We start from the raw sequence: 15,038 nt of genomic DNA, 5'->3' as shown, positions 1-15,038 counted from the left end.
GCCTCTTCCATCTTGTGTAGAGGTACTATCTCCTCAAGCATTATCTGCTGTCGAATTCCCCTGGCTAAATTATAAGCCTCAAAAATCCTTTAGGCTTCTGCCTTTTTATTTTCAACACTCAACAATTCCTGAAACTGAGCTTCCCCCTTCAATTCCAGATTAGGCCGTCCTCGACGGATATTTTGAGCCGTGAATGGCCAATACATGTCAAAGGCAATGTTGAAAAAAATGTCCAATGAAGAATTCATGATGGGCCAAAATGACACCCATGCCAAACCGAAAATGCATTCAAGGCAATATGAAGCATTCTCTGCTTCTTCAGTGGCCCGAAAATACGACAGCCACTGATAAAATCGAAGCGCAAATCCAATTCTGATGGCAATTTCATGTAGGGAGCTAAATCGGGTTTCCATCTTAAGTCTAAGCGACTTGGGCAACTTGGGCAGAGGTAGGCAGAGGGCTGAGACAAAATAGCTGCCGTAGTGTGCTGTCCAGATGAGAGAGTAGAAAAAGGCCGCCTTGCCGTATCTCTCGTCCCTGTGTCTTTGTCGATTGCTAAAGTCGTGAGATATATCCCACAGCCATATATTAAGAACGAGGCATTTAGCCGTGAGGAATGCGTAGCCTAACAGTATAAGCGGGTGGTGTATAATTTGCCAGGCCTCCATTTTCACACGATAAAGTGTAACGCTAGCTGGTCTGTGTCGTGGAGTTGGATCAGCGGTGTTGGCTTGCAATTTTGGAATGAGGCGTCAGATGGCGGGCATAGAGCGGTGATTGTTGAAGGGAGGAGTTGGGTGATAGCAGAAAGGCAAAGATTGATGAGAGATATTTATATATCGTCGTCGCTATCAAAAAGACAAGTACCCAATGTTATCTGGTTTGTTGACGCGGCGCTTAGTTGCAAGACAAAGAGCCTTTGTTGGGAATCACTGGTGAAGGTTGAAGTTTTCTGTGACTCCAAAGAAGATGAAATCGGTGCGACATCGAGAAAAATCTTTCTTTAAAGTTTCCTTTGTTAGAGGAGTGTATTAGCCTCAGTTTGCCGAGAATTCAAGGGACAACAAAGGCGATTAAATGAGAACAGTGGATATTCGCAATCAGGACATGCCGCAAGCTTCCAGGCCTATGCGAGACTCGTGACGGAGCATCAATTCCCCAGTAAGTATTTATATCAACAGATTAAACATCTTTATCCCCGTGTATCCTTCTCGGCTGGCACTTTTGCCGTTCCTCTCCGCCCCTCTCCGCCCCTCACAATCATTCTCCCTTACCGTAGAAGTCTCAACATCTTCTGAAACCACATCCCACTTTGCATTTTTATTGGACCTTTTCTTCCGGATTTCTTGAGCTATAGCCTGCCATCCCCCGCTTGATATAATGTCACAGAACTCTAAACCCTTGTTCAAGGCTTTTTTCAGTTTGTTTGCAGTAGTTTCAAGGCAGAACAAAGAGATCAACTAAGAAGAGATTGATATAATTTCAAGAGTTCCAAATTTGACAAGTGGCTGAGCGTGGTTAGTGTTTGCTTGTAGCTTATCAGAATGGAGGTTATCTGAACTCACCTCGTGATTTGGTAAATACCTCAGACTCAAGTCCCAAAGTGCAATGTAATCCATGGCCAATTTCCCCATTTGTTCTTTGGCTATTCTCCCAGGCCGTAGACTTTCGTACACTATGGGGAGGCATCATGATACAATTGGGTAAGGAGGGCTCACTGCTTATTTATGCATAATGCCGTGAGTCTGGCTCTTGATACAGTCAAGCTATCAAACATGCAAAGTCACAAATACAACATGTCGCATGCTTTAGAGTATTGCTCATTTAATACAGTCACTCAGGTACATGATAGCTTCCGGAGAGGAACCTACACCAATATTGCCATCAGTACTAGGTACGGGTGCGTCTTTCTCAGCTGGCCTTCTCACTGTCCCTCTACATCCCTCTCGATTCTTTCCGCCATTCCCACGATTTCCAAGCTTTCCGTCCTTTCTGCCCCTCCCGCCCTTCCCTCCCTTCCCAAGCTTTCCACGAGCTCTTGCATTCTCGCCATCATTATATTCACATTCACTCTCTCAGCGTCTCGTTCATTGTCTTCCTTCCGCCATTTTTCACGGATAAAATGAGCTCGCGCAACCCACCGGTGCTCTTCAAAACGGAAGAACCAAATGTGATCCAACCATCCCCATGCCAGAGCAAAAAGACATGCAATGCAATATGCGACGTTCTCTGTTTCTTCACGGATCTTAAAATGCGATAGCCAAGTAGAAAAACGAATGAAGAAAACGATTCGAACGGCCATGTCGACAAAGAGGCCCAAAGGCCCGGGGAATGAAGGCGTGTAGTATTGGGGAAAGAGGGTGATCAAAAGACAAAGGAAATGGCAAACGGCCCAGAAAGTAAAGAAGGAAAATGCAGCTATCCCGTATCTTGTATCTCCGCCTCGATGCCGATGGTGAAATTCTTGAAATAGACGACACAGCCATATATCGAGGACGACATATCCAGCCGTGAATAATGCAAAGTAAAAAACTATGAATGCGTAGTGTATAACATTCTTGGCTCGCATCTTTGCTAGACGGTTCGTAACGCGGCGTTTGATATGGGGCGTCGGGCTGCAGTGTTGGATTGAAGTGTCGGGTGGAGATGCAAACAAAGTGCATGCAGTGAACGAGAATGAATGAGCTAGACAACCGCCAAGAAAGATAGGACGGCAGTTGTGGTAAAAGTGTGTTTCCCGCTGCTGATGGGACGCCAAGAAGAGGTCAGGAGTACAGAAGCAATAGTAGAGATAGAGTGGTGATTGTTGAAGAGAAGAATTGGGTGAAAACAGTTGAAGGGCAAGGATCTCATGAGAGGTATTTATACTCGCCATTGTCACCAGCAAACACACGCACCCCATGATCTCAAGTTCTTTTCTGAACACTTGCAGGATCTGAGTGTTTGCCTAAAACTACCATTGTTGGTTAAAGCTCATTGTAGGTTCAAAGAAGAGAAAGTTGTACGACCCCGGGAGAACACTTTGTTCAAACATGTCCTTGCTCATCGGGGATGCCGGCCACGGTCTGGTACCAAAGCTTCAAGGGAGAACAAAGGCGGTTTACTGACAACACAAGAGACTCAAACTGGGGTCAAGCATGTAGGGCTTTGACGCCGTGTTTGTTTCACAATCGTAACTTAGGCAGCTTCCTACAAAAAACTGTATATTATTTTCAGTCAGCGATCGAGATTATGTATTTCAGGCAGATACTGATGAGAACTCAAGTTAGCTGACCAACACACCAACGACTGCGTGTAGTTCAAGTGTCAGAATGAGATACGAAAGAAGCCCTTGTATTTTAGCATCTTAGTAGTAACTGCCTGTGTCTACATCTTCAAATTATCTACTACTATCAAAACTTTCCGCTGCTGTCAATATTTTCTTCCAGTATCTACTACTATTGCTTCTTTTTTTAGTATCTGCTACTGTATTTACATTTCCCTAGTATCTGCTACTGTACTTACATTTCTCTAGTATCTGCTACTGTATTTGCATTTCTTTAGTTGCTAGTAGTATTGCCCACAACTTACTTATGTAGCTTTAAATCTAGGAGATGGATGGGATACTAAATAGCCGACTTGTAGTGCCGGCTAGTATTTCCCTATATATAATGCTCGCATATATTTCTCTGTAAATATCTTTGCTGATTATACCAACATAGCTTTCCACTCCAGGTCCTCATTGCTCATCCCGATTATCTTCTCAACCGGCGTTCTCCATTCTCCCTATTGTCTGTTTTGCCACTCTCACGGACCACCGACGTTTCATGTGCGATAACATCTAGGTAGAAACAGTGCTTGGCCAAAAAATATAAGCAGCATAAGGCCGCACACGGAATGTGAATTGCGAAGAGAGCGGTAGCTGAAGTGCAGTATTGGGCACTCCGAGAATCACCAGCGGCCTTGAGTTGTCCATGCCACTTCGGAAACTGATATACCATCACAGGATCAAAACCCAGCATAATGATACCGAATATAAACCCGTATCTATCAAAAAACGGATTTATTGAACCTCGAGGTCGGAATTTGTACATTTTGTACAAGCTCATAATAAACATTATTCCATGGCCGGCAATCGCGGTGATGAGTGCGAACAAGGCAATAATGGCGTAGTTCGTATCTTCGGATCGATTCTGATGGATAAACTTGGAGTGGGTAGGCCCTAGCCACGCATAGACAATAGCGAATCCAATCACAAAGCAACCGTGGAATAGAGCCAAGATTATATGTTCATATCGGCTGAAGTTGCGAGTGGATTCATCGGAGGAGGAATCGTGAGGCGACATGGATGGAGGTGTAAACGCGCAGCTTTGGTGGGTAAAGTAGCGATGAATGATGATGAAGGAGATGTATGACGGTGAGAGGATAAAGGGCTAGGGGAGTATTTATATGTCACCGTTACCATCAAAGAAGTACATAGATACCTAAGGATGTTAATAAAGTACCCTGCAATGTCTTTATTGGAAACTGATATGTTCTCGGGAAAATCTTTGTTCAGACTTGTCCATCGGGGATACCCGCCTGGGTCTGATCTGAGGCTTCAAGGGAGAACAAAGGCGACTAAATGAGAAGAAGTTGGTGCACCTTTTGGAGCCTTAACTTTAATGAGTGGCTGAGCTGTGATAAAACCCAACATTTCTTCGTAGGCGTAACAGCCCGAATTTCTAGAATTATCTCATGAGTCTGCAAATACTCACGCTTAGCTTGAAACGATCCTTTTTTTTTTTTTTTTTTTAATTCGTTGGTACTATTATTTACATATATTACAGAGGTATCCTAGATAGGTGGGCAACAATGGGCTGCTCTGTATCAACGTATGGTCCGTTACGTCTGGCTCCTTCTGCAGCCAAACAGTCAAACAAGTAACGTCTTAAAGATGTGTAGCATGTTGCATCATTTACCATTACCAGAATTGTTATTTTTCCCACTAGTGTGATTTTCCACCGTAATATTAGTATCAATTTAAATAAAGGACTAAAGATTTAACTAGTATCCGTGAATCTTTTCTCAGTAGGCATCTTTGCCAGCTGTACCAACAAACAAGTAGCCTTTTACTCCAAGTTTTCGTCGTCCATGCCTGTTATATTCTAAATGGCCTCTGTTATTATTTTCACAGTTGATTCGGCCTCCCTTAACAGTCTGCCGAAGCTTCATACATTCATCCTTCTATAGTATGAAGAGCAAGGATGAAGAGCGTAATAAGCCGGTAATAACCAGTAAAAGAGCATCCATGCAAAATTGGATGCAAGGAGGACGGTGGCTAATGTACAGTACGTGGCACTCCGGGAATCACCACTGGCCTTAAATTGCGCATGCCACTGAAGGAACTGATGTAGGAATACGCCCTCAAACAACCCCTGGAAAATATCGACAACCGGATGTACTCTATAAGGCAAGCTCACGAAACCCTCAGATTGGAATTTGTAATACCTCCTCAAGTCAATCCGAAGTAATAATGCAGTGTGGATAATCATGAGGATAAATATAATGAAGATAATAAGGGCGTAAACTTCATCTTCGGATCGATTCTGATCGGTAAACTCATAGTAAGTAGGCAGGAGCCACGCATCGACGAGTGTAAGTCCAATCGCAAAGCCGTAGTTGATCAGAAGTGTGAGCATAAATGCACAATGGATGACTATTCGTATGCATGGAGCAACGGGAGACTCGTTAGACGGCATTCGATTAAAGTATAAACGCAGGTTTGACGGGAAAAGTAGCGGGAAGTGGCGAATAAAGAAACAGATAGCTGATGGCGAAAGATGATGGAAAGCAATTATGATAAGAATTCTTGTATTATTGCTAAATGGGCGGCAATATGAGGTCAGGGTAAAAGAAGCAATGACGGTAGTAGGTGCAGAGTGTGAATTCTAGAGGAGAAGAATTGGATAAAGGTGGAAGGGTAAAGAGTCAAGAGAGGTATTTATATGTCACTGTTACTCTCAAAGAAGCACATGTCCAACGCCGTTAATGAGGTAAACCGCATGGCTAAAGGTCTTTGTTCAAATCTACCTGCGTTGATTGATGCTTGCTGTAGCTTCAAAGAAGAAGTGACCGATACGTCCTCGGAAAAATCTTTGTTCAAACTTGCCATTGCTAACGGGACGATTCCGACCTTAATTGGCCGGGGCTGTTGCTTCGAAGGAGAACAAGAGTGGTTGACTGAGAACAGAAGATGTTCGTATAATTTAGGAGTTTCTATTTGGACACCGGATACTTAGCTGAACTATGAGTAGAGTTTACACATCATTCGCTAGGTTATAGATGAAATAATATATTTGACACCCAATGGAACTACCACCACCTAATGAAACTATTATCACCGTCACTTATGTAACAGTACCTAGTTTCATTTGGAGGGAAGTATATTAATTCTCAATCAGTGACCCAGATCATCATACCCACGGTCGGTAGGCGTCTTCTTACCACCCACATCACCCATATCTAGTCGTTTGTAAATGAACTTCTCGGTGAATTCCAATCTTCCTCTCAGACTCCCTGTGAATCTGTCTCGTTCGTTGTAGATGAGTTCTCTTCTCTGGGAAACAATGCCTTGCCCCACCATTGCCTTCCGCACCACTCTTTAAACTTCTCAAAACAGTTTTCTATATAATCAATCTTAGAATACTGCTTAAAACTGGCGTGGTACTCGTTCCATGTCCATTGCTTCTTGCGGGAGCACACAAAAATCACCAGTATGCATATGCGGATGGCGAAGAAGAAAATTGCCACAAGGAGAAGAGCGGACAGTGGCGCAAGCTCAAGCGATAAAATAGCAATCAACCCTCTGCAGGCCTCCCGATTTGAGGATTCACCCCGGGCCTTAAAGTGAAGAAGCCACTTGCTCAAACGTGCCAATAGCAGACTGTTGATAGCCACAGAGCCAGAAAGCTCGATGAGAAGAATAGCATCCTTTACAGCAGCAACACAACAAGAACAGCCAATAAGGAGGCGAACACAGTCTTTTTCCCCATTGGAAAGTTTAGAACGTGTTGTTTGATCGGGAGATCTGGTTGAGGCGCGAAGGCTGTTTTGACTGGCGAAACAGTAGACAGCTGTAGAGAAAGGGATGGCCAAACAATGACAGATGGAAGGGCACCAGTACGTATTTAGAATCGACGAAGCAGTAGTAGGTGAAGAGTGTTGCTTGTTGAAGAGAGGAGTTGGAGGAAACATAGCAGAACGATGAAGCGGGGTGGAGGCTTTTATACGCCGTTCCCGAAAAGAACCATTCACCCAGCGTTGTTCAGCGAGTCTACCAGCTACCCTGCGAAAATGAATTCCTTTGTTTAATATTGCCTTTGTCGGTCTGGGTGGTTCTAGCGAAAGATGTTTGCTATAGCTTCAATGGGTATGAGCCCGGGATTCTCACGGCTAGTGAGCGATTGAACAGCGCTTGGAGTCGGGGCTATGCAATAAGACGGCGGATAGGTGCAGTAAAATGAACAAAGGGAGCAAAATGATTCTTTGTTCTTTGCTCGTTTGTACATGTAGTTGAAACCACCCGCATCCAATCATCCCTAGATGTATGTTAGAGTGGGATATTGGGCCCATCCGCTGCCTGGGTACTTTCTATCTATAAAAAGTACTAGGTACTACGCAAAACTGATTGTGATTGAATGACGGAAAGCTTTGTCTTTCTGATAGGCAACAAGAGTGAATGCATTGTTTTGGTTTGTAGTCTCTACAAGCAGTTGCAGACTGGTGACACATGTATACAAGGAACCAATGATCGCTTTCTTACACTTGCAAAATGCCCTATCGTAAGAATATCCATATTCTGTCAAAGTAATGTCACTTAAACTACAAATTGATTTGGCGGGTGTGGTTGGATGCTGCTATAGGTACATGTAGTTAAAGTTAGAGTTGGCCAATTGAAGTTTTCATGGCGAGTGTCCTCGGCTTGCTCTTACAAACACCCATACAAACAGACATGGCGATGCCCTTGAGCTTGCGGCATCGCAATTCAGTCTAATTGGTGAGAACTTAAAGAAAAATAAAATAAAATAAAATCGACATCATTGATGCAAGGAGAGCGTGAGTCTCGCAACGATGAACCACACCCAACCAATCGTCGTATTGAAGAAGATGAAGATGCAAGGTAGAGGCCGCAGGTCTGTGGCGGTGCTGCATGCCTGACGATGGCGGTGCAAACTCGCCCTCGCGCTCAGCCCAACGGATGAATCCTCCATTCCTCCTCCTGATTGATCGACTCAAGGCTGCAGATGCAGATGCAGATGCCGCTGCATCTTAGCAGCTTAACAGCACATGGGCAATTGTCACCCTACGGCGTGATAGCTCACAAACCTTTGAGTTCTCACAAACTCAACAAATCCCCAGCGTGACCACCACCGGAATCCACCGCCCAGCCACCTCGTGCACCTGCTGTGGAACCACGACACACGACACCAGACACGATGGCCACAGACGACAAGGTTCCGCTCAGGCCGCATCCCCTAGGCCTAGGTGAGAGGCCTAGGTGAAGGTTTGGACGGCGCTTGCCAGGGGGTTCAATCGCTAGGACTGACGCTGGACTCGGTTGCGATGAATCAGTGCAGAACACGGGGGCGGTTGGACGACGGGACCCCTGGTAGCTTAAATGCGTTGATGCCCTGGGCGAGGGACAGCAAAGACTTGAAAACCTTGACGAACCGACGTGGCCCTGCTGATGCTGGTTCTGGTTCTGGTTCTGCAGAACAGCTGATGCCTTGTCCTCGTATTTAACGAACACACAGACCTCTCTTCTCTTCTCTTCTCGACGACAAAGTCACAGACAAAGACACAGACGAACAAAGAAAGACGCGACCTGACTCCGACTCCTTTCAGTCTCTTCATCTGTTCAACTCCCAGACTCCAACTCCCTCCCACGATATGCCTGCCTTCACCGGCACCACGCCCGAGTCCATGCTCGGGCGCAACGACTCCCTCAACCCAGAGGCCACCTGCAAAGGCTTCACCTCCAACGGCCGTCCCTGCCGCCGCCCCGTCTCTCCTTCAGGCCACCCGCCGCGCAAGAACGGCAAGAAACTGGCGCCCAGCAACGACGACGGCGAGGACTCGTACTGCTGGCAGCACAAGGACCAAGCCGGGCGCTCGACGCGCAAGTCAAGTTCGACCCCGCGGCCATCTCCCTACGGCGGCGGCATCGCCGAGGAGCGCTCGAGCCTGGATACTCTCGCCGACAGGCTGGGGCTGGTGGACTTGAACGCTCGACCCGGCCGGTACGATCCCGAGAAGCGCTACGGCGACGAGAGGCCCACGAAGCCAAAGTCGAGCACCTTTTGTTTCTGCTTCACCGTGCCGGAGGAGGACTTTGATGAGCCTCCCCGACCTGCCCAGCCCAGACCGCAGCCTCAGCCTGTTCAACATGCTCGACCCTCTACCTCCTCAGCCCGTCCGCAAGGTCACTCTCGCCCTACCACCTCTTCGGCTCCCACGGCAGGCCACCTCAAGTCTCTCATCCCAGACGCTCTCGATGCCCATACCACCACGACCCTCATGGCTGAAGTCGCCAAACCGCCCTCTGACGCCGACGAGCCCGGCTACATCTACATGTTCTGGCTGACGCCCGAATCCGCCGAACCAGCCCCTGTCGACGCCGCAAGAAGCCTCCTCCAGCCTCCCCCTCACAACGGCGGCAGCCGCAGCAGAAGCCCCAGCGACGTTGTTTCTTCCTTTAACAAGAACAGCAGGGACCCCAAGCCAAAGACGATGCTCCTCAAAATCGGCCGCGCCGCCAATGTCCAGCGCCGCATGGCCCAATGGTCTCGCCAGTGCGGCCACGACATCACCCTGCTCCGCTTCTACCCTTACATTTCCTCATCCACTCCTTCATCTTACGATGCTTCTTCCGCCTCGCATGCCAGAGGACGGGCTCCTTCTCCACTTTCTGCGGCCTCTCCCCATCCCACGCCTCACGTCAAGAAGGTGGAACGCCTAATTCACCTCGAGCTCGGCGGAATGGGTCTTCGCGCCGACCTTGGTGCTTGCGAAGCTTGTGGACGAGAGCACAAGGAGTGGTTCGAAGTCGACGCTACGCGGGACGGTGTCAGGATGGTCGACGACATTATTCGACGATGGGTGGGCTGGGACGATGGCGCCCTTGTTGGTGGACGATGATTCAAGCAAGAATGATTGGTTTGATGATTGAAGCGGGAATGATTGGTTTGATGAGCGAAGGAATATGTTTGTATGCGTATTGACGTGTTTCATGATGGTTTTGAAGCATGATGTTTATATGGCATGGCATGGCATGGAACGGCGTTTATGACTCCTAGAATAGAATACAGACAGACAGACACACAGATAGTATAGCGCTTAGAAATGAATTGAGCGTTTGAAGCATTTATACAAATGATTGGTTGCAGCCTAAAAAAGTGAATCGTTATGTCTTGATCTGTATGAGCATCAATCTCAGCTCCATACCTATTGGCAAAGCATAGCCATAGAGGTGAAGCACACTTCTATATACATCATCGTAGTTCATGTACACGTCCCCCAAGTAATGTATGTCTCATATGAACAATCCAGCGAGAGTTCAGCTCGCGAATTAGAAGACGCAACAGTACGGTACTTTTGATGCTTTCCATCATTTCCCCATAGATTTAAGCCCATTTACAGAGAGTGGGGATAGAAGTCATTGAGACTGGTGGCTGAATCTCATCCTGTACTACCTAGCAGGGAATCTTTGGCTTTTGTCCAACAGAACAGAGATTTCCTTCAATGTATAGACTACTTAATATCTTTCTTCAGGCCAATGTACAGCTGCGACTGATATAGTTCAAGGCTGTACCCAGTCGATGTAGCTAAAAGCTAAACTCAGATTCCAGGTTTTGGCTCGATCGACAAAATCGTGGGCATTCAGCCCAAACTATCAAAAGCCACAGGAGAGGCCATATGACGGTCAAAAAACAAGGCAAATTAAATCAAAAGGCTCGGACAATACATAAACTCTATGAAGAACTAAGCTTCAAGCCCAAGATTACTAGATATAGTTACGTATTAATGCCTATACACCAAGATAGTACGTATTTCAACTGAGATTGCTAAGTTTGTATGCACACTTGGCTGGATTGTCACTTACAGTACCAGTCAATCCAGCTTAGTCATTGTACTTTGGAGCAAAATAACATCACCATCACTTCAGCCTCCAAACGCAATTCACATATATCAAGGCAGACAAATCAATGAAAGGTTCAAAGTAAATGCAACATGTGATGGTATTGGTATAGTACGACTATTAAACATTTGCATCATAAGTTTTCTTGCGGGACGAGGCCACACTTCCCCCAGGGTATCAACTAAAGCCTACCGCCCTACACAAGATTATCATCGTCAAGATGTTATTAAATGTCCCATTTACTGGGTAGTCTCCTCCTCGTGAGTGTGGATCGGAGGCTTCTCAGTGTCGTGGGCAATCTTGGCCTCGAGGTCGCCCTGTTCGGCACGGACAGTGAGGCTGGTTGCGACCTTGGTCTTCCAGGCGGGAGTTCCCATGTAGGGAATGCCGTTGGGGTCCTCAAACATGGCCTCAGTCTCTTCCAGGGTCTTTCCGGCAGTCTCGGGGAAGACGAAGAAGACGTGGAAGAAGGCAACAGTGTTGAAGACGGCGAAGATGAGGTACGACTTCCACTTGATGTTGGCAAAGGCCACAGGGGTAAAGAGACCCAGAGCGGTGTTGAAGGCCCAGTTTCCAGAGGTGGCCATGGCGACACCCTTGCCTCGGAGACGGAGAGGGAACAGCTCCGGGGGATAGGTCCAGGAGACGGGACCCCAGGTGGGCGCAAAGGAAGCCACAAAGAGATATGTGCAGGCGATGAGACCCTTGGCAGGGGCACCGGTGACACGCATCGACTGGGCAGCAACATGGTCGATACCGCCGGGAACGACTTCACCGTAGGTGGCGAGAATGCCAGCGTTAGCGTACATCCACAGGGCCATGAGGACGGAACCGATAAGAAGCGTGGGACGGCGACCCCATTTGTCGACCCAGAGTAGAGCAGGAATGGTCATGAGGACGTTGATGATGTACTGAATGGACGAGGCAAGCAGGTTGGCGTTGCCGCTGTAACCAGCCATGGAGAAGATGTTGGCAATGTAGTACACTGTGAGGAGAATGAGTTAGTCCAATGGCGCTCTACAGCAGCATAAAAAAAAAACTTACTCATGACGTTCATGCCAGTCAGCTGCGACCAGATCTGAGTGAAGAGACCAATGAAGGTACGGTTGATCATGCGTGGCTTGAACAGGTCGAGGTAGGTAACGTCGGCATGCTGGCGCTCAAATTCGCACATATCCTTGATGTCCTGCAGTTCGTAGGCGACAAAGGGGTGGTTAGGGTCACCCTTGCCGTGGACGAGAGTAAGAACAGCTCGGCAGTCCTCCCAGCGGTCCTTGCGGGCAAGCCAACGAGGAGACTCGGGAAGGGGCATCATCATGAAGAAGAGGAAGAAGGCGGGGATCATCTGGAGACCCCATGGGATACGCCAGGCAGCGGTGTTGTAGCTGATGGGGTTGTCATCGCCGATGAAGGAGCAGCCGTAGGAGATGTAGTACATGATGAGAATGCCCCAAGTGATGGCCCATTGCTGCATACCAATGAAGCGACCACGCTTGGAGGGAGGAGAGATTTCGGCAATGTAGACGGGGACCTGAGCAGATTCGATACCGACGGAGATACCGTTGATGATACGGGCGACAATGAGCATACCAATGTTTTGGGAGGCACAGGAGAGAGTGGAACCAATGACCCTAGGGTGACGGCGGTTAGCAGGTGAAACATTTTCTCCCTTTTTTTTCTTTGTTTTTTGACTCACCAGATGATACATCCGACCATGATGGAGTACTTTCGGCCCAGTCGATCAGACAGGGGACCAGAAATCAGAGCTCCCAGCCAGGAGCCAGCAGCCATGGAGGCGGTGATACCTCCCTGGACGAGAGACCGCGGACCACCACATTTGCCATCGGCTGTGGTTGGAGGGTTCTCATCCTGGTTGAAGTAGCAGAGATACGACTGCTCGGCCAGCTGGGCCGACACAGACGAAATGTCGAAGCCGAAGAGCGCGCCGCCGACGACGGACACGCCGGCAATCACGTAGATGTTGCCGATAGCCATGGCTCACTCTTGATGCTTTGTGTAGAGGACCTTGACCATGAATCGTGGTGAACAGAGACGGGAGCAAAAAAAGAAGAAGAGGGGAGAGGAGAGAGGAAGGGGGAGGGCCTTATATATAGATATACGTAGGTCGCTCTCCGTTACGCCGGAATTGTGCGAGCAGCTGCCAGTGAATGCTGCGGGCAGCTGTCTGTGGCAGCTTCCCAGATTTGCCAGGTCCAGGCATGTGGTCCGTGGGCAGAGCACAACGAGACAGACGATCCATCCATTGAATGCTTTTCTCAGACCCCGGTCTCTAGCTTTTTTAGTGTGCTGGAAGCTTTCCTGGGATTCTCCATGGGCAAGCAGCAAGGCAGGAGAGTTGCTCGGGGCAAGCCACGGCCGGGGCTCCAGGATCGCCAGGATCCGGGGTATCGAGTACACGACACGCCCATGAGTGGCTCTCGCGGGACGAGTAGCTGGTACTGACGCTTCCGGGATGCGCAGAGGCACATGTACAAGCCAGGAAGCGCGTGTAAGTCGCATGCGGGATGAGGAGATGCTGCAGTTGTGTGTAGTTGTGTGTACCTTGTAGTCTGTGTCTGTGCTTGCATGTACATGGCCCAAGGTACCGCTCCGAGTACTGCCCCATCCGGCACTTTGTACATGTCAATGTACCATAGACACCGACACCCCTGACCCCCAAGAAGGTCCAAGCCCAAAAGGCTGTTTCTGTTCCCCCACCACCCCTCCGAGGTTGGTTTGTCTGTATCTCCAGGTCCAGGGATCGGAGCTGGGGAAAGCGGCGTTGGATGTTGGGGATTGGATTAGATCAGGATGTATTTTGTGGGTTGTCGAGGAGGGGAGGACGATGCAAAAGTCCAGAAGCAGAAGCGTACAGCACATGCAGGATAATACAGTATACAGTACGAGGATGAGATTCAGTTTGGATGGTGATTGGAAAAGAGAAGAGAAAAAAATACACGTAAATGGTGGATGAGTTTGTAATCGAAGCCACCGGAGGGGGTACCTTGCCTGGGTGTCTGTACTCGTACTACTCCCAGGTACACGACACGACTCAATTGATGCATACAAGGTTCGCTTCTTTGTGTTACGTACACAACAGCAGCTTCGTCTCCTAACCACCAGCAGAAAGCATCGAGCAGCTCCGCCAAACGTGGTGAGATACCATGGAGGCTCGTCAGCTCGCACAGGTGGTACAAGTACTTGTCCATACATACATCGACCCAGGACCGGGTAACACCACCCGCTGTCACACGGCCGAATCTTGCCATTTGCATCCTTGGGCCCCTAGCTCTCACGCGTATCACGCATGTTTCTCGAGTTTCTACACGTAAATGCAAAAATATGGCACCCTAGTTGTTCATGCCGCTTCCAAGGCACAAGCTTCTTTGCCAATGCTAATCCTTTGCCTGTGCTAGCCGGACCCGGGTTAAGCCCCATGCTCGAGGATCGCCGGCTGGTCTGCTCGACTTGCAGCCTCTTGTCCTTGTTCGTCCTCCCGAGTCATCTGGGGGGTTGCATGTCGCCGAGAGTCTGGCCGCCGGAGGGGGGTGAGGTTGGTTGGATGGGAGTCGTCTAGATGGCCACTAGAAGCTGGCAAGAGATGGCGATGCAGCGAGTAGACGCTGGTGCCGGACCTCCTCTTGGCGACGGCCTGCATTCGCTGTCGGCAGCAAGTTGCCGGATGCCTCCAGGGCCCATCTGGCACTGTAGCAATATTGACATACTGTATCTTATTATGGTGTGCATGGCATGGCATGGCATCTGGAGAAACATGGAGTCTTACCGGTAGGACTTTGGCGTGGTGCTTCTAATTGTTTTGGGGGCGCTTTTGACTCATCCCTTGCCTGGTCCTCTGGTCTCGATGCACGATGAGTCCGAT

The 15,038-nt window shown here is 48.5% G+C and overlaps 5 protein-coding genes across 5 annotated transcripts; 1 reads left to right on the top strand and 4 right to left on the bottom strand.

Moving 5' to 3' along the window:
• Positions 1-82: 82 nt before the first annotated feature.
• Positions 83-1,088, bottom strand: M431DRAFT_238958 (hypothetical protein). Its single transcript, XM_024913696.1, has one exon. The coding sequence runs from the start codon at positions 666-668 to the stop codon at positions 90-92; it is 579 nt and encodes a 192-aa protein (XP_024770954.1). The 5' UTR covers positions 669-1,088; the 3' UTR covers positions 83-89.
• A 2,646-nt stretch (positions 1,089-3,734) lies between these two features.
• On the bottom strand, positions 3,735-4,325 carry M431DRAFT_485139 (hypothetical protein; the record flags this gene model as incomplete). Its single annotated transcript, XM_024916257.1, has 1 exon — positions 3,735-4,325. One exon carries the CDS (start codon positions 4,323-4,325, stop codon positions 3,735-3,737), a length of 591 nt encoding a protein of 196 aa, XP_024770953.1.
• A 4,585-nt stretch (positions 4,326-8,910) lies between these two features.
• On the top strand, positions 8,911-10,158 carry M431DRAFT_93988 (hypothetical protein; the record flags this gene model as incomplete). Its single annotated transcript, XM_024924539.1, has 1 exon — positions 8,911-10,158. One exon carries the CDS (start codon positions 8,911-8,913, stop codon positions 10,156-10,158), a length of 1,248 nt encoding a protein of 415 aa, XP_024770952.1.
• Positions 10,159-11,397: 1,239 nt separating this feature from the next.
• M431DRAFT_93294 (hypothetical protein) lies at positions 11,398-13,153 on the bottom strand (the record flags this gene model as incomplete). The annotated part of the gene is made up of 3 exons (XM_024924458.1): positions 11,398-12,143; positions 12,203-12,789; positions 12,855-13,153. The coding sequence occupies 3 exons, from the start codon at positions 13,151-13,153 to the stop codon at positions 11,398-11,400; spliced, it is 1,632 nt and encodes a 543-aa protein (XP_024770951.1).
• Positions 13,154-13,477: 324 nt separating this feature from the next.
• Positions 13,478-14,530, bottom strand: M431DRAFT_238905 (hypothetical protein). The gene has a single exon (XM_024913695.1). The coding sequence runs from the start codon at positions 14,369-14,371 to the stop codon at positions 13,802-13,804; it is 570 nt and encodes a 189-aa protein (XP_024770950.1). The 5' UTR covers positions 14,372-14,530; the 3' UTR covers positions 13,478-13,801.
• Positions 14,531-15,038: the final 508 nt, after the last annotated feature.

The sequence above is a fragment of the Trichoderma harzianum genome (assembly GCF_003025095.1).
Source record: "Trichoderma harzianum CBS 226.95 unplaced genomic scaffold M431scaffold_12, whole genome shotgun sequence".
Classification (NCBI taxonomy): domain Eukaryota; kingdom Fungi; phylum Ascomycota; class Sordariomycetes; order Hypocreales; family Hypocreaceae; genus Trichoderma; species Trichoderma harzianum.
Note: the sequence above shows the minus strand (reverse complement) of the source record. Positions and strands in the feature narration are given on the sequence as shown.